We start from the raw sequence: 26,594 nt of genomic DNA, 5'->3' as shown, positions 1-26,594 counted from the left end.
GGATATTACTCACGTTTTTGAGGCTCTGCTCGCAGAAGGCGTCCAGTTTCGTTTTCTCCTCCTCGAGGACCTGCATGTTCTGCAATAAAAAATTTGTTATCATACGGGGAGAACAGTTTTGGAAATGTACAGGGTGACAATGTAAAAATTTGCAAGGCTAATTATGTTGCGACAAGGATGTTTTCAGAGAAAATGCCGGAACAGGTCAATTTTTTATTCGGAGGGGGACATATTTTGAGCAGAATGGAGAATTCTCCTCAGTTTGGGTTATCACTGCATATGCAAGTTTCAACTGAATAAGTATGAGTTTAATTCATGATTTTTTCAAATTCACCGCGGAAACTATTCAAAATCATCCTTCAAATATGGGGTTTCAACATTTAAGTCGCTTTGTGCGGAGTTTACGATTTGGCAACAACGCATACAAGACAATGAAAAGAACAATGTCCGATCAGCTAGTTTATAAAATAACAGCTCTTAATCTACAAGCACGTACTTACTGGCGAGCTTCAACTGCAACCGGCCATAAAAATCCCATAAAATTTTACGACCTTCCTCGTTCGTCGCAGACTTCATAGACAGCCATCTTAGTCTATCTCATCAAGATAATGCATTTGTTGTCCTTTATTATCAAGGTACATTTCAGTCGATGTTGCCAGCTTGTACAATTCTCACAAAACGCTTTAAACTTTAAATACCCATTTTCAGTTTTCATTTTTAAGTGCTTAAAATAAATTTTTTTGGGGGCGTTGAAATAGTTATTTCAAAATGTGACGTTTCAAAGATATTTCATAAAAAATACGTCATTTTCGTCAGAAGCAGGATTCCCTATTGTAAGCCGAAATCTCCACAATCCTAGGTGTAGGAGCTATCATCCCTAAATTCTCAATAGGGAATAGGGGGTGAGCTATACCTCAATTGAAAGTTCACTTGTCTCTCTTCTTGAATACTATGGTTTGGAAATTTTTATTCTTTCCTTGAAGTAGTTATAGGAGATGACAATTTTAAAACTTGCCAGGCCAATTATGTCTCGACAAGGATGTTTTTAAAGAAAATGCCGGAACAGGTCAATTTTTAAAGAGAGGGGGACATATTTTGAGCGAAATTGTAAGCCGAAATCTCCTCAAACCTAGGTCTAGGGGCTATCACCCCTAAATTCTCCATAGGGAATAGAGGGTGACCCAAACATCAATTGGAAGACAATGTGTCCCTCCACATAATACTATTGTCTTCCAATTGAGGTGCAGTTCACCTTCTATTCCCTATTAAGAATTTAGGGGTAACAACCCCTACACCTAAGATTGAGTAGATTTTGGCTTACAATTCTGCTAGAAACATTTCCCCCTCCGAATAAAAATTAACCTGTTCCGGCATTTTCTCTGAAAACATCCTTGTCGAGACATAATTGGCCTGGCAAGTTTTCAAATTGTCAGACCCTGTAACTACTTCAAGGACTCAATAAAAATTTGCAAACCATAGTATTCATGTAGAGGGTCAAGTGATCTTGCAATTGAGGTACAGCTCACCCTCTATTCTATTCTATTACGGGTTACACCTAGGGTTGAGGAGATTTCGGCTTACAATTCTGCTCAAAATATGTCCCCCTACGAATAGAAACTGACCTGTTCCGGCAGTTTCTCTGAGATCATCCTTGTCGTGACATAATTGGACTGGCAAGTTTTCAAATAGTCACCCTGTGTATAAACACAGGACCGGCCTTAGAACGACACAGAGCTGGGACAAAATACATGTTTAGTATTTATTCTATACCCAAGTCGACCATATCAGTAATCCGGATAAACAATTAATCAGGGTTGTTGTGCATAATCCGACCCTGATCTCGTTTTCAGGAGTTCGCTTCCGCTACATAAGATCAACTCAGAAGTTGGAGGAGTAGGAGGGGGCTAATTAACTCTCAGACAGTTGTTAGGGGATGCAACCTCCCTCACCTACAAACAATGCGATACATTTCTATGGGCGCGAACTTGATAATCAGATCCGAATTTAAAGCTCCTTTGTCAGTGGCGAACGAGACGATTTTCATATGAAGAAAACACGGTTATGGTTCTAGTTCACAATCCGTGAAATGAATCGTACATAGAGTCATTCGGGGCAACTGTGCGCACTTTTGCCTTTCAAGCCATACCCTGTTTCAAATGTTGAAGCTAGGAAAATTAAAACATATTCATAAGATAGAGAATTTTCTAATCTATAAGAAAACATCAAAAAGCAAACGTTTTCTTTCCGCAAAAAAAAATTTAATAAAGAAAGTCGTAGTGCGTTCATATGCCCCGTACCTATTGCGGGTAAGTGTGCGAACCCTCACGGGGTAAGTGAAGGCAGTGCTTTGTGAACCAAACAATCAAAACAAATTATAAAATGATGTCATCAAAATGTTACAATATTAGAGAAATGCTGTTTATTGTCAATACAGAAGCGCCTTTTTACAAGCAGTGCATTATTGTTCGTGCCACAATTCTTGGTGAACACAACACTCGATACATTCCCCTGTTGGTGGCTCTTCATATTTTTCTGAACAAATAGGACAATATTGATCGAGTCTTAACCAATAAAATCAACAATGTCATAATTTATTCCTCACTGAACTAATGCCCATATAATGAATCTATGCGCACACTTACCCGCGCACACTTTCCCCAGTTAGCCAAAATTTGAATTGACGTTCTTATAGAGTTGAGCAGCTAAGAGAACCTAAAATTTTTTATTCTATATTTAGATTAATATGCCCATGATCGAATAAAATATTGTTTAACACTGAGGGACTCGGAACTTGGACCTGGTAGAATGTGCAGAGATGCTAAAAATTAACAAGAAAACTAGTGAATTCGATTGACTGCAAATAAAAAGTTTAAGGAACGTGGCACGGCGCACTCCTATGAAAAACTAATATGGCGATTCTGCGCCCTTGCTTCACCCAAATGAACTCCTCTTTCATACATTGCATAGTTGAGATATACGCACTGCGCACACTTACCCACTGCGCTCAGTTACCCCGAATTACTCTATATTGAATGTTCCATACACGAATATTTTTGATTTTATTATCAATAATCATGCCTTTTATAACTCAATTGAATTCTGGTAAAGATCCAGAAGTTATTTTCAACAAAATGAAGCCAGAATACACAGGACAGGAACCTAGGCTACTCTACGGAAGTTTTTCAGGATAAACTAATTGGTCTCAATGCAAAATATGAATAATTTAAAGATCATGTGATCTCACACAATGTGATTTTTTCCTATGACCTCAATTGAAGAATTTTACTTTACGAATACCTATTTCTGATATTCTGACCAACTAGAAATCAGCTAGAATCAGTGAAAATATTCATCAAATTAACGACGATGCTTTCTTTCTGAATAACGCTTTTGAAGAAGATGTGAGAAGTGTTCAGAGAAAATAGGTGAAAATTTCCAGCAACTACAAAATGAATTATTATCAAACCCAACAGACTGTATTTGCTTTTTCTGATCTTTATTAATGAAAATTCTGATATGGGTTTTCGTTTTTTCGTTAAATTCGATTTTTTCGTATATAGATGTGGTTTTTCATAAGATGTAAACGTTGCTAACCTAAGATATAACCCTTGAGTATTCAATAGTAATACTCAATGATATAACGCAGAACTGCTGGGTAGATACAGGGTGGGTCTATAACTCGTACAAATATTTCAACAGTAGATTCGTGAGGTCAAAGGAAACACTTTTTTCCTTTACCATTTTCTCCGAATCGGCTCGGTTTGAAAGATATAAACTGTTGAAAAATCATTAAAAATGTTTATTTCTGTGTCACAAACGGTGTTACCGAATGAAATGAATTACGAAATATAGTTTTTCATTGATTTGATGAATCTTTTTCGAATATAAGATATCACTTACGTGTTCAAGTTTTCTCATTATGACCATTACGTGCTATGAAAACACCAGAAATTCAAAGAACCCAACTCTTGAAACTTAGTTGTGAGCTATCTAATGAATACTTGAAGGTTTCGTAAAATAAAAGTATTCTTCATATTTCCTCTTATAATGCGCCGTTTTCGAGTAATTTGATGTTCAAAAATAAAAAATATCAGTGGAATTCGAAAAGTTGGGTACTTTGACAGAATACAACTCTGTTTAAAAGATCCACAGATCTGTAGTGTCACAGGTTTAGCTAGTTATTCTGAAGGTAATTTTGTTGTTCCAGGGGTGGCAGAGCTCATTATGAAAACCTTTTTATCAGGGCCGAATCGGAAAAAATAGTATAAAAAAAGTGTTTCTTTTGACCTCAAGAATCAACTGTTAAAATATTTGTACGAGTCAAAGACTCACCCTGCATACTCAAATTATGTTGCTGTGTTAAAGTACTTGAAAAAGTACTCCTGCAATAGGGAATACTCCTTTCGACGAAATTGATGTATTTTTTATGAAATATCTTTGAAACGTCACATTTCGAAATAACCGTTTCAACCGTTTCCCAAAAAAAATTATTTTAAGCACTTAAAAATGAAAAATAAAAATGGTTAATTAAATTTTAAAGCGTTTTGTGAGAATTGTACAAGCTGGCAACTTCGACTGAAATATGCCTTGATAATAAAGGACAACCAATGCATTATCTTGATGAGACAGACAAAGATGGCTGTCTATGAAGTCTGCGACGAACGAGGAAGGTCGTAAAATTTTATGGGATTTTTATGGCCGGTTGCAGTTGAAGCTCGCCAGTATGTACGCGCCTGTAGATCAACAGCTGTTATTTTATAAACAAGCTGATCGGACATTGTTCTTTTCATTGTCTTGTAGACGCTGTTGCCAAATCTTACACTCCGCACAAAGCGATTTAAATTTCAAAATCCCATATTTGAAGGATGATTTTGAATAGTTTCCGCGGTAAATTTGAAAAAATCATGAATTAAACACATACTTATTCAGTTGAAACTTGCATATGCAGTGATAACCCAAATTGAGGAAAATTCCCCATTCGTACCTGGTACTTGGTAGTCATTCATTAGTTATTGAAAGTAACACGAGTACGATTTACCAATAAAAGTAACCTAGTTCTGTTTCGCCTTGATATTTCAGATCTTTTACAAATTTTCTGGTGGACAAAACTAACAAAGCTAAACCATCCGTCTAGATTACCTGAATGTTTGTTCACAAAATGGAATTCCCTTTGGATGCAAAATGGCGAAGGTGCAATAATTGTACGTCTTCAAATCTTTGAATTTATATGAAACGAGAGTGAAGAAAACAATGCTTCAAACAAATGGTGTTGGTTGTAACTGAAAGCGCTATTTTATATCCTACAATCATTTCAATGCACCACGTTTTGCATAGTATCATAATCATTTTATTTTCGTTCGAAATACCCAAACAACGTGTTTTTTTTCTGTAAATCAGTGTTGATCCCCATTTCTCATCAACTCAGACAGAAATTGGCGCTCCAGTTCCGGCTCTGCCTTCTCGCGTGGAAAATGGAGGTGTTGAGACACATACATCACTCTCACTTACTTTGAGTTCCTTATCCATGGCAAGTCCGGTTTTAGTGCTGCTCCGGGACTTCTTCCGCTGTTTTTTCATCATGGCCGCCGCCTTGCTGTACGTTTCGGCGCGTTGTTTATGTTGCTGCAGGAACCGTTTCTGTTCGGACTGGAAGGAAAAAAAGTAATCAACGTTTATCAGGGAAAAGACAACTTCCATCTAGGGATAGAGGTTTGAAGTTGGTGGGAAAACGGTGAATACCGAATGTTCCTCGTCGTTGAGCACAAAATTTGGAATGTATGGGTTTGACTGTACGAGGATATGTTGAAAAATTCTTAGCCTACTAAAGAACCAAAAAAATTTCAATGTCAAAATATTCAATTACTTAACATATTCTCCTATTAATTGGATACATTTATTACAGCGAACCTGCAACGTCTCTAGACCTTCAAAAAATGTTTTTTCTTGCTCTGCAAACCAGACCTCCACAGCTTTTATTACCTCCTCGTCGGAAGAAAATTTACGACCTTTTAAACTTTTTTTCGGTTGAGGAAAGAGATCATAGTCGGATGCAACCAAATCTGGTGAATAAGGGGGATGTTCTAGTAACTCAAACCCTAAATCAAGAATTTTTTGCATGGCAACATGAGATTTGTGTGCAGGGGCGTTGTATCGCAAAAACAAAACACCTTTGGATAGCTTTCCGCATCTTTTCTCCTTTATTTTTTCCCGTAGAGTGGCCAGTAATGTCGAATATTAATCTCCGGTTATTGTTCCACCCTTATTCAAAAAACCAATCATGATTACTCCATGGCAATCCCAAAAACTGAAGCAAGAACTTTTCTAACAGATTTTTGGACACGAAACTTCTTAGGTCTTGGAGAACCAAAGTGTCGCCATTCCATCGATTGTTGCTTTGTTTCTGGTTCGTAAAAATGTACCCAAGTTCCATCCATAATAACAAGTCGGTTCAAGAAGTCTACATCGTTTTCAAATCGAGCACAGATCGAACGCGATGCTTCTACCCTTTTTCTACGCTTTTGGTCAACATTCAAACATTTGGGGATCCATTTTGCAGCAATTTTTCTCATGTCCAAATTGACGTGAACTATATAAGGCGAATTTTGGCGCTAGTGGTTAACTATGGTTAGGTTGTAGTTACTTGGGTAACCACATTTTGGCGATGATAACCATGTAACTATGACGTTTCAATGACGTCACAGGAAGTAAACCACGTAACTACACGTAACCTTCCTCTTGAGTAGGGTTAAAGCATTGAACTCTATGGAGTTCCCATAGAGCTCAATGGGTTAAAGAGTATGGTATGTAGTTCTATCTCCTTTCAATGAGTGAAATGGAATGAATTTTAGTGCCATAGATTCTTAGCAGAGACGCACAGAACACAAATAATAGACGTTGGTAGCGGGATTCACGAAGCACAGAACACACCCATATAGAAGGGAAACTTCCCTTCTATGAAGTAAACAGCGATAGTTTAATTTTTTTTGCCATTGGTGGATCCATCACAACACATACATATAACAAATCATAAAATACTACTTCTGGAATCTATAATGCGTATTGAATTATGAAAAAAGAAAGAGGTAAGCAAAAAACAGCATTTGGAGAGGCACCAGTATACACCAGGTAGGTTAAACTAGTTAAAGAATATTTTCTTATTATTCTTCTTGTACATCTTCTTCAAGAAGGGTCTCTACCCTCCAAAATTTTATTTTTATCGAAAACTAACCAAACAAAACGTACAGCTGTCACTTAACAGCTGATGACATAAATGTCATCAGTAACTATGACGTCAGAGATAACCATAACCATAGTAAGCTGTGGTTACAGCGCCAAAATTCGCCTATAATGAACGCGTTCGTATGAAATATTCAGATATCATATGCAGATATCCGTTTCAGCCCAATTCGACGGTCTGATAAAATCATGTCATGAACTGCATCGATATTTTCGGGGACTGACACAGAAACTGGCCTTCTCGATCGGTCATCATCTTCAATGGAAAATTTACCTCTTTTGAAGCTTGCAGTCCAATTTTTCACGGTCGCAAACGAAGGACATTGATCACCAAGGGTATAAAGCATATCTTCGTAAATCTGCTTAGCACTTAACCCTTTCAAATACAGGTACTTGATGATGGCTCGATACTAAAATTTTTCGATTTTCACAATTTCGGTGGACATCTTCTTTCTTTCAATTTATTGCGTATTTCTGGTTTACTTTTTTGACCTCAAACCTCACACTGACACTTCTAATGAGTTATTGTTCGTTGCTATGGTAACCAAATATTTTTTTAGCCATGGAACTTGTCTGGACTAACTAACTAGATATCAGTACACCCTCGTATATTTTTATAACAGATAACTAATATAATAACCAGGTTTTTGAACGTGCTATTGAAATAATTGTGGAAATAGATATGAAGATTGAATTACGCCTGATTTATTCCAGTTGTATGGGACTCAGCAGCATATTTGGAAATGCCACACGTGTACCTCAAGCAGGAACTCATTGCTTGTACTAAATCAGCACATTCGGAGATCCAAACTCACCTGCACCACCTTCGTGTCCTTTTCCAGATTAGTCTCGAGCGGCACCAGCAGATCCACGTAGAACGCCTTGAGCTGAAACGTAAAACACACGTTAATCAACTCCGTCCGGATCCTGCAGGATCAGATTATTATCAGTATTACGTTCTGATCAAACACGGAGCTTCGGCTCGACAAAAGACAAACATTGATTAGCGACTCTAATTACACGTGAACCTGGATCAAACATAAGAGTTCATATGGAATGAAAATTCCGTCGCAGCGCCATCCGATAATTGGATATTGCCGTAATGAAGCAAAAGTCTAACTAACGAAGGAGGAATAAGTTGGTACACAAATCCGAATTCGTATCGTACGTGCCACGTCATCGAGTTGTTTAAGAACCGAACGAAGTTCGTCAGGTAAGTTTCTATAACTTAAAAGGTATTTATTCGAAAACAACATTGGAAGGGAATGAGGCTTTTTACGAGATGCTAACACTGGTAAATGCGAGCTCAGACTGCACACTAGTTTACTGCTACAGCGAAGAAAGAATCAAAACACTTAAATAATTGGCAACGAAGCAGGGACTTTTTGGGAATTTTTCGAAGGTGAAATTTTGAGTCGCGCATCTTTCAGGAAAATTATCGTAGATCTGATTATGAAAGAGCAACTCTTCTGGTAATAAATCTGAGAATGTAATCACCACAACTGCTCCTGCTCGTCGACCATATCAATCGCGAAGAACGGGCAAGTTTTCAACAGCAATTATTTTCACGCCGTACAAAGGAAAACTGCACCTAGTGAACTAGTCGACTGCGTCAAATAATCGAGATACATTCGAGAGTTTTCACCAACTCGCCTCTAGTTAGCTGTTAATAAATAATTGGATATTTCAATAACGAAGCAGATGCGCAAACGACACTAATGAGTGAATGGTTTTCAGGATATCACACTTCCCTTTATGCGTCCGAAGTGTCTCTATTACGATGGGTTTTCGATTCTGTTCCGAATACGGATTATGCAGCGAACGTACATAATTAACCTAGTTTGCTACTAACAAGTTACTGCGTGCTTGTTAGCATTCTGGATTGAAAACAATGATCGCAAACAAATGGGCTCGTGTATTCGATTTTTTCTTTTTCATACATTCGTCAGTCCTTAAAATATTCTAGGCGAGTAGCACTCATACTCATAGACCTAGGGAGCATTTCCTAACGCTAGTTCAGGCAATCCCAGTCTGAGCAGGTGTTCCTCAGGGCTCTATTTTGTCGCCCATGTTGTCCCTGATATAACAGTCATCTAGGTTCTACCGAGAAACGTAAAATGGTAGAACAGCCTGATCACCTATCAGTATTTGAAGAAATTGCCAATTGTTCAAACATTTTTCTAACGTACGTTCCAAATGGTAATGTCGTGAAGTAGGTTAGGATAGGTTGAATTGGATTAGGTTAGGTTAGATTAGGTTAGCTTAGATTAGGTTAGCTTAGATTAGGTTAGGTATAATGCAATGTATAATGTGCGTTCCTAAAGATTTGTCGTTAGGTAGGTTAGTTTGGGTTGGGTTAGATTAGGTTAGGTAAGATTAGGTATAATGCAATGTATTATGTGTGTTCCAGAAGATTTGTCGTGAGGTAGGGTAGTTTAGGTTATGTTAGATTAGGCTAGGTTAGATTAGGTTAGGTTAGATTAGGTTAGGTAAGGTTAGGTAAAATGCAATGCATAACGCGCGTCCCAAAAGATTTATCGTGAGGTAGGTTATGGAATTTTGACCTCTGATATTCTGTGACTGAACATAATTTTTTCCTTGAAATACTTTTTCAGAAAAAGTTACTTGCAGATTCCTAATGATTTCTTCCAAAGTGCGAAAAACATTTCTTTCATTGAGTTGGATTCCAAGCACCCAAACAATATTGATGCCCATTCACAGTGAACGTAAGGCGTTATTCGAACGTAATCCCAACGTAAAACGCAAAGTTGAGCATAGGGTTTCACCTGAAAGTATTAACAAGGCGAAACATACTTTTTGCGCTTAGGAGCGTCGTAGCTTAAACGTAACTTTCAAAATATAGTGTTTTTTTCCAGAGGATTTGAAGCTGAACAGTTTTTCGATACCAACTGACAGAAAAAACTTAGCGCACAAGGGTAAAAAACAGAAAAATACTTCAAAATCTCACTAGTAAAAGTCGTCTTCACGAATTTTTCACAATGGGCATTACAATTTTCTTGTTCGAACATTCCAGCAATCATAAAAATCTAATTAAATGGCGAAACATCATGGCACTTCTTCAACATAACTAACACAAGCACTTTCAAAAAACCGCCTCGATTTTCTACATTTCCTTTTCAGCCCAAATTGCACGATACAACAATTACGATTCTCTCAAAAGTGACCTGATGCATCTAATCCGATGAACTTGGTACTGAACCATTTATTGTCCAGCCATATGTTTATGTTTTGTTTCGTTTTTGCGATGCCGGAGTCATCTTCCACAGTCCCCTTCTTGAAATTCAATGAAATTTGTTCGAACTTCTAAGGGTCGAATGTAGAATCTCAGCCATCTTGGATATTTTATGTAGACATATTTTGGTTAAACGACTTATTTTGATGAGTAGATGAGTTAGTTATACCTTCTGTCAAAAAAAAAACCTCACATTTGAAAACAAAAATAACCTATTTATATTTGAAGTTTGAAAGAAAACCTTGTCATTTTCGTCCGCAGTTCTGTGTTCTGTGTTGTGGATCAGCTGCTCTGAGTGCTTGAAGCTTCTCGGATGGATGATATGTGAATTGAGCCAGGTAGACCATTAAAATATGCAGCCACTGTCCGCGAAGCACTGTCCGTTATCCGCTGCAAATTAAATTTCTGGTCTATCCGGAATTCCCCCACTGTACAAATGAAACAGGTTCGGGCATGTCCGAACACAATAACGCATTATCCGATTAAATAATATTGAATAAAACGTTGAACGCTTCAGGGATGCCGCCCTGTACGCGCGTATACCTAATTGATATAATCACGATATGGATGCGTTACGGCCGCCGCAAATCACCGGGAATCAAAAAGTAATTTGCAGTGTAAATATCCGGCCCAATAAATTCGATTATAACATATCCCCTATCACGGCCGGCTATCGGATGCCGACCGGTCGGATCGCGCCGCTGATTCACGTGTCTGTGCAATTACTACCCCGTTTGAGAGGGACCGCGTTATGGCCCCGGGCGTATCTGTGTTTACTTAGCTTATGTTCGCAGCAGGAGCGCATACACGCAGATTGTATCGTTCGTTGTTCGAGCAGGGACGGAAGTCGAAAAGCTGAAAAATTCTTTGCAGAATGAGGCACGCCGCCGCTGGGCGATTTGACAGATGACAGATGACGTCTGTTTGCACCCTCGTAGAATTTTGCTTCTTTGAAGGGTCACATCATAAACATAGAGACATGGACTGTGCCTTTCTTTTCTATCTATGCATGAAATACGGTCAAAAAAAGTGACAGAGAGAAACTGAACATCGGGCATGAAGTTGTCTTTTTCTAGAATTTTGATTGGTTCGCCCTCACTTCTATGCGAACACAAAAGAGACAGGTAATGGCTCGATGTACATTTCTCTCTTTCTATAAAACAGCCAATTTCATGCTGGTATTGCTCAGTCCATGTCTCTATGTCTATGGGTCACACAGAACTGTGTCTTCATGATCTATGGGTTGTTCGGCTCACTAGTCAACCTACAGCTCGCTTTTCAGTTAATGAGTTCTTATGAACTCGAGTATCTGGACTGGTTTCAATGAGGCTCACTCATTCATTGCTGTATCCCGTTACCGAGAATAAATCTACAAAAAGACTCAAAAACAAAACTATCGGTGCAATCAAATTTATAATTTCTTAGGGCTACTTGCGACTGTGTGCCCTCCTGTGACTGAAGGGACCCAACTGTGGCTTACAGAACCTTCTACACTCCGGGCATGGATAGTCATCATCTGGCCACTGTTGTATCCTTCTCGAGTCTACATTATAACTGTGGACCAAAGACCTCCACTGTGATCTATCTAACGCTAGTTGTTCCCAGTTATGATTAGCATTGTGTGATTTTAGGGATTGATGCAGTGTATCCTTGAACCGCTTATACTGGCCTCCTAGTTTCCGAGCTCCCCCTATGAATTCACCATACAGAGCTATTTTGGGGAGTCTTGTGTCTTGCATCTTCAGAATGTGGCCGTTTCATCTGAGTCGGGCCCTCGTTACTTGAGTCTCAATTGTTATACAACTAGCGCGCTGCAAGACTTCTGCATTTAAAACTTTGTGGAATCATCTGATGTGTATTATTTGTCTGCGCTCACATTTTAGTGTATGTATCATTTTAGGCTCAACCATAATTTTACTGGGACATTCCCAGAAAGATGGGGTCAGTTAAAAATTCGTCCAGACCGAACGGATGTCTTTTTACCTTGTGTATTGTCATTATCTTTATAATGTATTGTCTTTGAGAATCTTCTCTCTATTTCCATCAAATTAACCCAATCTCCCCCAAATCAACTCCTATTATTCGAACCTACAACCATCGTAAAGAAACGGAAATTAAATTCCCGGTTAACAAAACACAAAAATGAATTATCTACATCCGCACTCACGAATTCTTCCCGGTTGATTAATCCGACGACATCTCCGAAGAATAACGTTTTGTGTTTTTAATTTTCGGCGTCCTCAAGAACGTATATTACCGATTTTCGCCCCTCGGAACCGGATAATAATGTCGTCCGGGGGTGGAGCAATTAATTTGAGCGGATAATTGTGTTCCGGGCCTGGCGAGAAGGGCCCTTTTGAAGCGGACGTCCTAAAACGGGGCGGCCGAACTGGATTACAATGAAAATCGCGTTTGTATGGACTCGCAAAAACACTCATAACTTCACGGTTACCTAGTCTTCGACAAACTCGCGCCATTGTGGATGAAGTGACGATTGCACGTAGGGGGTTAATTACGTTACGTATATTTTTCGTTTTTACCGGTGGAAAATTATGTGAAAATAATTGAAAAAATCAATGCAAGTGGGCAATGTAGTCTTGCAGGTTGATGATAAGCAGTAAGACCTCAGTGCAACCGTATTGAGACTTTTTCAAAGGTCAACTTTGGCCACGCATTTGTCCCACAAAAATGATCGTTTGTATCATGTATTTTAATTGTATTTCTCCAGAAATGAAAGAAACACAACCAGGGCGGATCTATTCAAGACTTTTATTCGCTACCCTAAGGGCTAACGCTCCATGACTGATAGCGAAGAAAAGGTCTATTTTGAACGCAACTACGGAATTTCACTGAGGACGAGCGGTATCTCTTATCCTCTATCCCAAGGACTTTCGCACCATGACTGATAGAAAAGAAGAGATTTCGGATTCAACACTTATGACGCGGAACGCGAACAGGGGGGGTTGACGGGACTTTCCCTTCAGTACCCCAAGGGCTTACGCACCATGACTGATAGCGAAGGGAAAAGTCAGACTCGAGAAACAGGGTAAAGTACGATAAAATATAACAGAAAGCGATACAGTACAGCAGTGTCAAAGAAGTAACCGGTGTAGGTCTAATTAAGAAACTGAACGGTAAAGACGGGGACCTACCTCCTTTATTTCAGGCACTCGCGGAAAACAAACGAAAACTAAAAATTAATTCCTAAGAGCACTAAACCTCGCAACACAAAAATATTTGTAAATTTGTTGAACGGCTTGTTGTGCACACAATTAAAGTCGAATCGCAGAGAAAAGAGAGTACGGAGCGTAAAAGTGACTGAAGAGTAAAAGAGTCAAAGTAAAAAGAGGCCGTCGCGGGGGGAAATGTGATACATATTCTGAAAGAGCAACTTCTCTAGTTGAAAATCTGAAGCTCGATGCAGCCGTTCTGTCAAATAACTTTCAATATAACAAACTGATTTTAAAATGTATTCCACAATGCAACGTGTTTTCAATCACTTATGTAGAACACTAACAACTATGAGGAAATATCATTTCCTTACAGTACCTAAGGAATTTTATCTGGAAGAAGAAGGTCCATTAAAGATCTTTTCAATCCTTCTTCTCCGACTTATCGAATGACAACCTGCATTTCTCGTCCCTGATTTTCCGATACATCTGGAACAGACCGTTCGATTCGCCCAACACAAGAACCCCCATAAATTTCGAGGAGAGTCAGAAACAAGAAAGACGATTAATTCTGCACATTGACAGGGAGAATCGTCCGTAATAAGATCTCGTGATCTAATAAAATAACTTCTCAGACGTCTTGTGTCGTGTGTTGTGCGCGTCTCAAAGACGCGTCCTCTGTTGGGGCGGAAGTAATTTTATGGAGGGGTGTGTCAGTCAACACAAACTTCGGGAGCGTTGTTTTTCGGGGTTCGACCGCAGCAAGGGGAAGATTTTTTTCTTAGACTTAGAGGCGAATTTGGTGACGTTCACGATGTGGTATTGTTGGTCAACTTTTAAAGGGTGTCCAAGATCTAATGGTCAATAATTCACCACCCTATTCCACCATTAAAAATATAGGGGGAACTGATTTTACTGCAGTTAAAGAGAAACTCAAACAACTATTGTTGTTTGTATTTTTTTAAAATACTGAGGTAAGTAAAAGTTCTTGTGAAATTTACCCAGAACCTTGCAGTTTGAGACGCACCTGATTGATGGATTCGTAGTATGTTCACAGGTGTAGTTTGAGATCTTTTGTACCAGGGTTCATTTCAAATTTGATGACTCCAACTGCTACAGTTCCGAAGAAAATAAATGAAAACCATTTGAAGGGCAGTAGCTCCATACCGAAACTTCATTTCTCGAAAATTAATAGTTGAATTTCTCCCAATATTTTTGGTTGTGAAATACCGTGGTGGACTACTGAGCACGAATTCTGGGAGACCACACAATTCCTCATTCTCGAGGATTTTCAGTCGATGAAAATATTGAAAGGAAAACAAAATGTTTAGAAAAATTGAGAAAATCACATCATAAGTGAACCAACCAACGTCAGAATCGACTGAAAGATTCTTTCAATATTTTCATCGGTTCGAGAGTGGAAAGCACAATCCATACTTGCAAAGTTTTCAATCAGAATTTGATTCTATCAGAGGGCGTTTTTAGAGGATGAGACCTAGATAGATTTACTTACAATGTTCATTTGCTGATCTTGTATTTCCTTGTATACTTCGACTATCTTCATCAAGGCAGCACCTGAAACAATTTTAGAAATCTTAGTTTTCATCTCATTCTCTAATTATTATCTCAGTAATTCTTGTACATTATGAAGAATTATAAGCTTTATGATTCCTACTCTGATTTATTTACATACTTGCTGCTATATTACAATTATTCGATTAAAATAGTTTCAATCTTCTATGAAATTCATGTTTTTTCACGAAAATGTTTCAATTTGTTAGTCATTTACTTGGAAATTTGTTGCCATTTAGACATCAAATGGTACAACGTTCGAACACAGAACCTCAGCTGTCAAAATGCCACTGTTTACTTTTACTACGATTATTTTGTTTTAACGAGAATAAAGCTTATGCTGGCCACTTCATTGCCCTGTTTTTCGTTAATCCTCCACGTTCCTACTGCTAAACCGAAAACCCATTAAGAAAATAGGATTACTCTCCCATTGCAATACACCTGAACACGGCAAATCCCACCTTATCCACAGAGGTTCCGCTAATATCTATGGAGGTATCGTGCAAGCTCTTCATCCCGCCCATTACGATATGTTCCATAGACCCTAAACGCCACAACGCCACAAATTCCGTCGCTTAACGACGTTCTAGTCTATCAAAACACAAAGGAGAATCCCTAATCAAACCCTAATCGGTTCCAGAGTTGCCCTGGCAAACGATCTGCCTAAAATGTGGACACCGGACAGCGCACCTGGTCTGCTCGGTCAGCATACTATGGAGAGAAGCCAACGCTGCAGTGGCGGAACTGGAGTTTTAAAGGTCCACAATCGAAATAGGGAATACTCCTTCTGACGAAAATGATGTATTGTTTATGGAATATCTTTGAAACGTCACATTTTGAAATAACCATTTCCCAAAAAAAATTATTTTAAGCACTTAAAAATGAAAAATAAAAATGGGTATTGAACGTTTGAAGCGTTTTGTGAGAATTGCGCAAGCTGGCAACATCGACTGAAATATGCCTTGATAATAAGGGACAACAAATGCATTATCTTGATGAGATAGACAATGATGGCTGTCTATGAAGTCTGCGACGAACGAGGAAGGTCGTAAAATTTTATGAGATTTTTATGGCCGGTTGCAGTTGTGACTCGCCAGTAAGTACGCGCCTGTAGATCAACAGTTGTTATTTTATAAACAAGCTGATCGGACATTGTTCTTTTCATTGTCTTGTATGCGCTGTAGCCAAATCGTAAACTCCGCACAAAGCGATTTAAATGTTAAAACCCCATATTTGAAGGATGATTTTGAATAGTTTCCGCGGTGAATTTGAAAAAATCATGAATGAAACTCATAATTATTCAGTTTAAACTTGCATATGCAGTGATAACCCAAATTGAGGAGAATTCCCCATTGCGTAAGACACTTGGATAAGATTATCTGATTTTTCCGGAGGTCTATGACATCTACCACATTTGAATATCCAACAAGACTGGCAACAAATATCGAAGAAATGAGTCGGTGGCCTTTGTAGATTCGCATCCCCATCTCAACAGGGATGCATGGGAAACACAACAGGCGGCGTGGTACTGGAGGAGAGTTTGTTTATTTTGTTTTAACCGTGTGCTATTTTTCGTTTCGTTGATGGCGTTACGAGCCGTTGTTTGATATTCATCTATGTGAGATTCAGGTTACTATTAATATACATCTAAATTTTTTTTATATTTTCCAGCGTTATTGCAATGGGGAAAATACGGAATATGTTCGGATTATATTCAGCGCTAAAACCGTGCTACTGAAACGAACCATATGGCGGAAAATTAAATTGGAGCTCAGTTCTGGAATTGAACTTTTTTAACTTTAGAGGGTTGGATAATGAATTATGTCACTAGGATAACAGCAATTCACAGAATTGCACCTATTTATAACTTCTCCAGGAAATAAATAAACGATGTGATGAAATTCAAGATATATAGGGTGAGTGTACATATATTTTAACAGTAGATTCTTAGGGTGGAAAGGAATGTATCTGTCAAATTGTCTACAATTGAATACAACTCTGTTCAAAACATCTACAGATGTGTAGTGTCATAGATTTAGTTTGTTATTCTGAAGGTAATTTTGTTTCTCCATGGGTGGCATAGCTCATTATGAAAACTTAAAATGGCTATATCTTTTTATCAGAGCCGAATCGGAAAAAATGGTATAGGAAAAAAGTGTCTCTTTTGACCTCAAGAATCTTCAGTTGAAATATTCACCCTGTATTCCGAAACTTTCTTCTGCGAGTATAGTTATTTATAAACGAGAATTTAAGCGCACGAGAGCTCCTGGCTTCACGTCAACTCTCTAACAAGTTTCCCATTTGTTTATTGCATTCCGAAGTTCCGAATACCCCATATTTCATTTGAATCGAATCCAATTTTCAATCGTAATGAGAATTCCCCATAATATTTCTGGCAAGACGTGCTTCCGAACCTTCCTCTGTCACAATGGAGAGTTCGGAATTGCGAAAGGAAGTGCAGATGGAAATTCGGGTTAGAAATGAAAAAATCGAGGTAGTAATTGGAAAGCAATTCGGGCAGTTGTGGAGGACCTGCTTCCACTCGGTTGAATAAATAAATAATATACTGCTCCAATTGGAATTCGTCTTGCTTGCGGACCCCTGTATAGGCATCGGAGAAAATTGATACAATTTTGGGGGAGCCATTAATTTTCACGGGGATGGGAAATGGCGGAAAAACGTCTTATTCTTGGATTCTCTGGGGATATTGCTGGATAAATGAGGAAATAATGTCTTGTTGAAACGGAATCTAGCGAGTTATTCGCCCAAAAACCAGAAATTACTTCTGGACAATTGAACAGGGGATGTATTAAAGAAATGAAGGTTGTGGATACTCCTGTATCTGGGAGGACTTCAAGATCCAGATGATTCTTAGATCTTGCAGTGTTAAAGTTCCCAAGAAAGTTTGTGGAACGATTCATCCATCATCCAACTTATTCTTGTAGGTGCATATTTCTATATCACAGAAGAGTTCGGAGCCAATGAAAGGAATTTGTTCTTTACCGGCTAGTATATATGATATATGAGTTTTTTCGACACTCTCATACCATCTAACTACGCCTTAAGTATCAAATATAATATCCAAATGACCGTGGCGACTTGGTCATAATATTAATGAAAGAGATAAAGCTTTTATTTTTGTGAGCAGCTTTCGAATTATCGATTCACTCTCATAAAGGCTCGACACCCAAGGTGAAGTTACAAAAATAGAGTCGAGAATTCATAGCTTTTCGCATTCAATGAAAGATCCGTCAATATTATGTTAAACCCTCATCCAGGGTTTTTTTCCACCCTAGCAGATAGGGAGGAACGTGGACTCTACGGATGGTTCTAATTCTTGTCATTCTCTGCATTCACTGCTAGATTGAATCACATCAAATATTCCATTAAAATGTTTCTGTTTGCTATTTACTTAAGGGTTCGACTTGGGGTCGACTGGCAATTCGTCAAATAGACTTGGAGATTCACACAGGCGGGAAGCTGAAAAATTAATCAGAGTTACTGCTTAACAACTCAACACTTGGTAAAGGAAACTGATATAACTGAAAGTTCATCGGTCGACCAATTTAAATCCAATTTGCCTCTTTTTCCACAGTTGTTTTTTTTTTTCAAAAACTGAAAGCGTGGACATTTTTATATCTTTAGAGATAATGGACCTAAGGTGTAGGGTATTTTGGTCCTAGGTCCCAACTAATGTTATTCTCGAGAGCTCCGAAGTTAACAAAGCATTTTTTTGTCAAAACTCCACTCTCATTTCAAGACGATTCTTTCCGTTTTTGGTTTTAATTAAGATAATTCCAATTCAGGATTGAAACATCCTAAATTTGGAGATAACCGATAACCGTTGCAATCGACGTCGAAGAAAGTCCAAGTAGCGAGTCCACAGGTGAGCCACCTCCACGTACCCCAACTTCAATCCATCCTTCCAGGCCCTTCTCTCCCTAGTGTACCAGTCCTAGCTGGTGCGAAAGCCCGTGAACCACTAGAAGCAAGAAAGGAGAGACTCACCGTCCTGCCCGAGTTCTTATCCTGCTGTGGGTACGATTCTCTGTTGGTGTGAAAGCCCGTAGAGAACGGAAAACAGAGCGGAGAACCGCCTCTGACCGCTGTGCTGTTTTGACCCCATTGTCAGCTAAGTCGTTCTGGCTGGCGAACGAATGGGTCATCATCATCATCATCCTTGCTGTATTCCGTTACCGAGAATGAATCTACAAAAAGACTCAAAAACAAAATTATCGGTGCAATCAAACTTTCTTAGGGCTACTCGCGACTGTGTGCCCTCCTTTGACTGAAGAGGCCCAACTGTGACCTACAGATCCTTCCACACTCCGGGCATGGATAGTCACCAACCAGATCTGGCCCTAACTGTATTCTTCTAGAGTCTCCATTATAACTGTGGACCAAAGACCTCCACTGTGATCTGTCTAACACTATTTGTTCCTAGTTATGGATGGCAATAACTGATTTCAGGGATTCATGCAGTATATCCTTAAACCGGTTTTACTGGCCTCCTGGTTTCCAAGCTCCCTCTGTGAATTCGTCATACAGAGCTATTTTGGGGAGTCTTGTGTCTTGCAACTCCAGAATATGGCCGCTCCATCTGAGTCGGGGCCTCGTTACTTGAGTCTCAATCGTTATACAACTCGCGCGCTGCGAGACTTCTAATTTGAAACTTTGTGGAACCATCTGATGTCCATTATTTGTCTTAGATGACGTTGTTACGTTTGTCCAAGCTGTTTAATATGTCGCCTGTAGGGCGTCCAGCTTTCGCTCCCCTAAAGAAGCATTGGGAGGACCACTGCTTTGTAAACAGCTGTTTTGGTCTTCAAACTGAGGTCGTGATTTTGAAACACATTGTCCTTTAGCTTCCAGAATGCCTGTCATGCCGAATTGATACGGTTGTGTATTTCCGAGTATAGGTTAGCCTAGTATTTATGAAGCTTCCCAAGTATTTGAACTGGTCGACCTGTTCTAGCGTTTCATCCTCCAGGCTGATATCTGTTTGAACGTTTGAAGGCTTTCTGGCGGATCTACCAGGATTTTGGTTTTGTAAATATTGCGTCTAAGGCCTAAAGCTCCGTAAATAGGTTTATAAGTGTCCAACATAATCTGTGATCCTCTGAGCTGCTAGCGATAGGTGCGCAGTCGTCTGCATATTGAAGTTCTCTGATGAACTTTGTACGAGTTTTTGCTCTGAGTTTTGCTCTGAGGATTTTGGTTTTGTAAATATTGCGTCTAAGGCCTAAAGCTCCGTAAATAGGTTTATGAGTGTCCAACATAATCTGTAGATCCTCTGAGCTGCTAGCGATAGGTGCGCAGTCGTCTGCATATTGAAGTTCTCTGATGAACTTTGTACGAGTTTTTGCTCTGAGGTGCTTCAGGTTAAACAGGCCTCCATCAAATCTGAATCTTAATACAAAAACTCTTGCAGGCTTAATCATGTCAGCAATTATCGAGACAGCTATGAACAGTAAAGGCGCTAACACGCAGCCTTGTTTTATTCCAGAGTTGGTTAAGAAATGGTCGGTTGTAGAGCCATTATGCTGTATTCTAGCGATGTTGTTGGTATGGAAGTTTTTAAACACTGCTAAGATTTTTTCGTGTACTCCAAGGCGTCCCATGGTTTTCCAGAGGGCTCTCCGATTTTCTTTCCGTTCAATTCACACAGTAAAATCACCACCTTCTCATTGCATCTGTATATCATACCAAGAAAATCTTTAAGTTGTACTGTGACTTGTAACACGACAGATACTAGTTTCTATTTCTACAAATCGGTGGATTTTGAAGTTGTGTGATAGTGACTATTGCGTACCTATCTTTGCACTCGGATTTTGACTTTCAATAGTTATCGCTTACACCCTAGATGACAAGGAACCTTGTCTGCGACTCTGAGCCACCAGGGTAGGTTTACTATTTACCCCCTAAAGAATAGCTGGCGCTAGAGACTCCATTGTTGTACTGAAAGGGTGTCGTGAATCGTTTTGGTGAAAACTGCAAAAATTTGGAACTAAGGAAGGTACAAAACAAGGCTGACCCTTCCACAAGTCCAAGAAGTGCAAGACTGGATATACCGACAGTCTGGACGTGGCATTAAGATGAGTTTATACCACGAGACTTTCTCGCCATACGAATAAAGGGAAAAAGACTACCAGAATGAGGGGTGTTGCTGGAACACTTGAACCATAAGTAGAGGTTACGAATATTACAATAGATGCACTTTTTGGCAGCACTGTCTTTTTTTAATTTCATCAGGATACGAATTGTAGCCAATGGCGAGACTTTTCGAGAAATTTGTTTATGTGGAGATTCATAAAAGACATGAATGCACCTCGGAAAGTCAATAAAATGAATGAATATTTGTTCTTCAATGAAAAAAATTTTTTACGTTTGACGAATAAAAAAATTTCTGACTTTCCGAGATGACGAATTGATTGAATTGAATTATAATGAAAACCCCATATAAATTTATGGTTTCTAACGTAAGATATTCATTTCCTCTTCCTGAACTGACCACTAAAACGGTGTAGACCGTTCTTAAATAATATTCCATATCTTTCGAACATTCCCATTTTACGGGCACGTAATCGAAAGCAACAACGTCTAGTACATAAAGTCATCGCGGCGTAAGAATGCATCTGGTTCCACGATTCCTTCGCCATGAATCCCGCAACAAATTTCCGTCCGTGGAAGGAAATGTAACAGCGCTAAAACTTTCAATCCCAGATGGTTGCATGATAGAACGCCGACCGAAGTTCGCGCCGGCTCCAGATCCGCCGCCGCTCTCGGTCTGAGGTCGGGGAAAATCTATTTTCATAAATATTCAGGACGTCTACCAACTTTATATCTTTCGATATGGCATACGTGGTTCTTTTATTAGCGCGGATACCGCCGACGAATTGTCGAGACGTTTCTGCCGGGACGGGCGGAGGTATGAAAAACTACCCTGTCCTGCGTCCCTATCTACGCCTCCCTGAATTGTGCAATGAACGTGGCATATGTTTGTTTGTGCTCGCGAAAGCTCGACTCGTTTTGCGGGGTCGTAAAGTTCCAGAAACGATTGGAAAAAAGGTTTCGAGCTTCAATCTTCAATGAGGTTGCTCCTGGACAACAGAGTGTGTCTCAGCAGTGTGCTGTTATGCACCAGATACAACCAGTTAACTTCTTCACTTCCAGATGTTCATTAAACACGAAGCCAGTTAGAGCACCTGTCCATCATGCCCAAACAGACTCTAGATTTATCACTAGAGATAATAAGTAGGGAGACTTGCTTAGATACGAGTCTTTTCAATAAACCAAACCTGCCACTGCGACCAAGCGGTCTATTGTAGCACACACGCAAGCTCATAGAGCTGGATCTCTCCCTTCAATCCCATCCTGCCCAAAAAGGAGATGATGTCGGAGGGGGAGTGATTCTTGACTTCCTCTAGGATCATCTTCGAAGGACCAAATACTCCATGTCTAACTCTGTCTGCCGCCGGGCAGTCACAGAGGATGTGCTCAATAGTTGCGTCCTCCCCTAAGCAGAGTCTGCAGAGCGGGTCATTGACGATGCTTAGTTAGATGGGCACTGTGTCTACAATGTCCGCCATTATCTATTATCCACTATTATCTATCGTTACCTATTTGGGCATGATATCTTCAAGCAAAAAAATGAGTTGCTACCATTTACAGATACAACTTAAGTGGTTTCAGAGTGAAAAAGGATTCAACTCTCCCGGACTTCCCATATCTAGTAACGGTCTATCAATTCCAAACATTTTTCCATGGAGGAAGAGACTGTGTTGCTCTGACTAGGTCAAATGAGATCGAAATCATAGTCAACATCTGCTTTTCTTCGGTGGAGCGTTGTCCATTTAGTTGTCCTAACTATGGCAAATTGGCTTGTTCAATTCACATCGTAACACTTGTTGATATTTATATCGGCGGTTGAACAACAACATACTATTGTTCATGTGTAAGTACACAAATTGTAGAAAATAAACTTGTGAATTTAAGTGTTAAAAGTGCCTAGAAGTAAGAGGTGGGACAAAATATAGGGACAGTATGAAGAAGATCCAACCAGTTTATTAATAAAGCGATAAATGATCATGCCTTCTATTCCAAGGGAAGAAATTTATTTTTCTGGTAATAGAAGGCTCTGCCAAACAGAGGCTCAAAGCGACGAAGATCGAGGCAAAAACTAGTAAATAATAAATCTCTCAATCAATACGCGAGTACATCTAAGACCAGAATTTCCATCGAATGAATTCTTACCTCTCCAGCAGATCCCATTCCCTCTACAAATATTTGCCGAATCGTGTTCCAGCTCTCCAGTATTTTGCACCCCATCGCGATTTCTTCTAGACCCTCTGCCGATACCTCCTGAAGAGCTATTTACTTTAACGTAACACAACACCTTTCCATTTCGACAGGGCACAAAAAGAGGGTAGATCGACGCGTGGTAATATCCGCAACCCCTCATCGAAAATTCCTTTTGTGGAACTTGAAAAGTTTCCTTTCCCTCAACTACGTTAACTTTGAAGTATGACATAGTTAGCATCTCAACTTCCCGACTCTGGGTCGAACTCTGGAAGGACCCAACATCTAAGTACATAATGAATATTCGCTATGGTAATTATTCTTGCGGATGGAACGCTCGATATGGGGTGGAAAATATTGTCCTATTGTCAGTTGAATTGGTTGGAGTGCATTTAGATATTGAGCTCACTTTGAAAAACTATACACGATGAGTCTTTGACTCGTAGGAATAAATATTTCATCAGTAGATTCTTGAAGTCAAAAGAAACACTTTTTTTCTTTACCATTTTTTCCGATTCGGCGCTGATAAAAAGAAGTAGCCATTTTGAGTTTTCATAATGAGCTGTGCCACCCCTTGAAAAACAAAATTACCTTCAAAGTAACTAGTTAAATCTGTGACACTACACATCTGTGGATCTTTTAAACAGAGTTATCATATTCAGCCAAAATACCCAATTTTTCAAATTTCACAAATTCTTTTCTATTTTTGAACATCAAATTACTCGAAAACGGCGCATTATAGGAGAAAATATGAGGAAAACTTTTATTTTAGAAAACGTTTAAATACACTGGGCAAAAAAATTAACGCACGTTATGGAAATCTCAAATTTATTCTACAACTGAAGGTGTTCTCAATGATTATTATTATTTTCATCAGAATTATGCATGCATATGTTATCCACTTTCAACGGTTTTCTTCAATACAGATGTTTTTTTCCCAGCAGAAATAAAAAAAGATGATATTATCAGATTTTGAATGTATTGGCTCCATTCTAAAATCAGTTGTTCTCGATCAATTCTAGTGATCAATAGTTTTTCTTTCGTTTGATTTTCTACACTCGATCGCTATGCAACGCGAAACACGCAATTTCACCCAAGAGGAATGTGCCCAAGCGGTAGTTTTGCGAGAAGGAGGGTGGACATACACAAGAATTGCAGAAAGGTTTGGAATTTCCCATACAAGTGTGTCCAGAATGTTGCAGCGATTCAGGGAGACAGGTATGAATGTCCGAAGACCAGGACAGGGTAGACCACGGGTAACAACTACCATTCAAGAACGTTACTTGAGAGTTGCAACCGCTCGCCTCCTTCAAATTTGGCTTGAGCAAACTCATGAGGTGCAAATTAGCACTCAGGCAATAAGAAATCGCCTCAGAGAATATGATTTAAGACCTCGTGTCGCGGCAAGAGGCCCAGGCTCTTACCCCAGCCCATCGAAAGGCGCGTTTGGATTTTGCGAGAGAGCATATCCATTGGGAAGAGGCCGATTGGGAAAGAGTTCTCTTCACAGATGAGTCTAGATTCTGCCTCTACCATTGTGATCGACGTTCCCTTGTATACAGACGTCCACATGAAAGATATGCTCAGTGTAATTTCCTGAATACTACTGGTTTCGGGGGAGGATCGATTATGGTATGGGGTGGAATATCTTTGACTGCTCGCACAGACCTAGTGGTCGTTGATAATGGAGCTATGAATGCTGATAAGTATATAAGGAACATTCTTGAAGAGCATGTAGTGCCATTTGCCCCATACATTGGTAAAAATTTCATTTTCATGGACGATAATGCCAGACCCCATCGTGCGCGCATCGTTCAGGAGTACCTTGAAGAGGTTGAAGTCTCTCGAATGGAATGGTCAGCAAGAAGTCCAGATCTCAATCCGATTTTGGGATTTTTGGGTTTGGGACAACCTCAATAGAAGCCTGAGAAGTTCAGAAAATCATCCAGCTACTCTTAATGACTTACGAATCCAACTCGGAGAAATCTGGGAAGGATTAGATCAGAACATTTTAAGATCACTCATTTTGAGTATGAACCGTCGTTGCCAAGCAGTAATTAACGCAAGGGGTGGAAATACCAAGTATTAAATCACTTATCAGCATTTCAGTATTTTGAAAATTGTTCTCTTCTTGCACATAGGATTCGGTGAAATCCTGAATTTTTCTTCCATTTAATGTGTCTTGTTTCGATCAAAACCTTCCGGAGAGAACATAAAAAATAAGTTATAAAGTCAATGTAGAGTTAACTTTCATTGAAATTGAGATTTTCAGAATGTGCGTTAATTTTTTTGAGCAGTGTACTCATTAGATAGCGCCCAACTTAGTTTCAAGAGTTAGGTTCTTTGAGTTTTTTGTTTTTTTTATGGTACGTAATGGTCCTAATGAGAAAACTGGAAGACGTGGGTGATATCTTGTGTTGAAGAGAGATTCATCAAATGAATGAAAAACTATATTCTGAAATTCATTTCATTCGATAAAACTGATTGTGGGATAGAACAAAAAATTACATTTTTCATGATTTTCCACGAGCCTGTTTGTTTTAAACCTAGCCGAATTGGAATGAATGGTAAAGGAAAAACGTGTTTTTTTGACCTCAAGAATCTACTGTTGAAATATTTGTACGAGTCAAAGACTCATGAAAGACAATTTTTGTTGTTATAACAATAATATTTCACAGGAATATACTACGAAGTAAAGGCAGACTATATTTGGCTGCTCTAGTTAAATTTCATCTTCTATTCGGATCTACCCCAGCTCCAGCCACTTCCATACGTGGAACTTTCAAGTTGAAAGGCAGCTCGGAATTCCCAACAGAAAGATATTACACGGTGGGTAGGTTCCTAAATAACTAGGGAGGCTGGTATGCAGAGCGTGTTTGTTTTTTTCAAACGGCGTCAGAAAGAAGGGGAAAAGTTCCGACCTCTGTGGTCTGGCGGGAGCATCATAAATCTGGGGATTTTCGAAATCCTCCAGTATTTCAGTAAAGCCACTCGTACACACGACAATGACGTGCTCGTGGTGCGAGCCTTTGTGGCATGAATTTCTGCAAAAAGGCACCGGCTAT

At 39.2% G+C, this 26,594-nt stretch overlaps 1 protein-coding gene across 2 annotated transcripts in view; it reads right to left on the bottom strand.

Annotated features, from left to right (window-relative positions):
- Positions 1–26,594, bottom strand: part of LOC123310534 (GATA zinc finger domain-containing protein 14) — a 193,316-nt gene that overhangs the window by 33,508 nt on the left and 133,214 nt on the right. For both annotated transcript variants that reach the window (XM_044894044.1, XM_044894039.1), the window contains exons 5-8: positions 15,173–15,234; positions 8,052–8,123; positions 5,509–5,646; positions 14–79 (exon numbers count right to left, since the gene is read on the bottom strand). In XM_044894044.1, the coding sequence (XP_044749979.1) occupies positions 14–79; positions 5,509–5,646; positions 8,052–8,123; positions 15,173–15,234 (338 nt within the window). The remainder of the gene's footprint in view (positions 1–13; positions 80–5,508; positions 5,647–8,051; positions 8,124–15,172; positions 15,235–26,594) is intronic.

This window comes from Coccinella septempunctata, chromosome 1, assembly GCF_907165205.1.
Source record: "Coccinella septempunctata chromosome 1, icCocSept1.1, whole genome shotgun sequence".
NCBI lineage: Eukaryota > Metazoa > Arthropoda > Insecta > Coleoptera > Coccinellidae > Coccinella > Coccinella septempunctata.
Note: the sequence above shows the minus strand (reverse complement) of the source record. Positions and strands in the feature narration are given on the sequence as shown.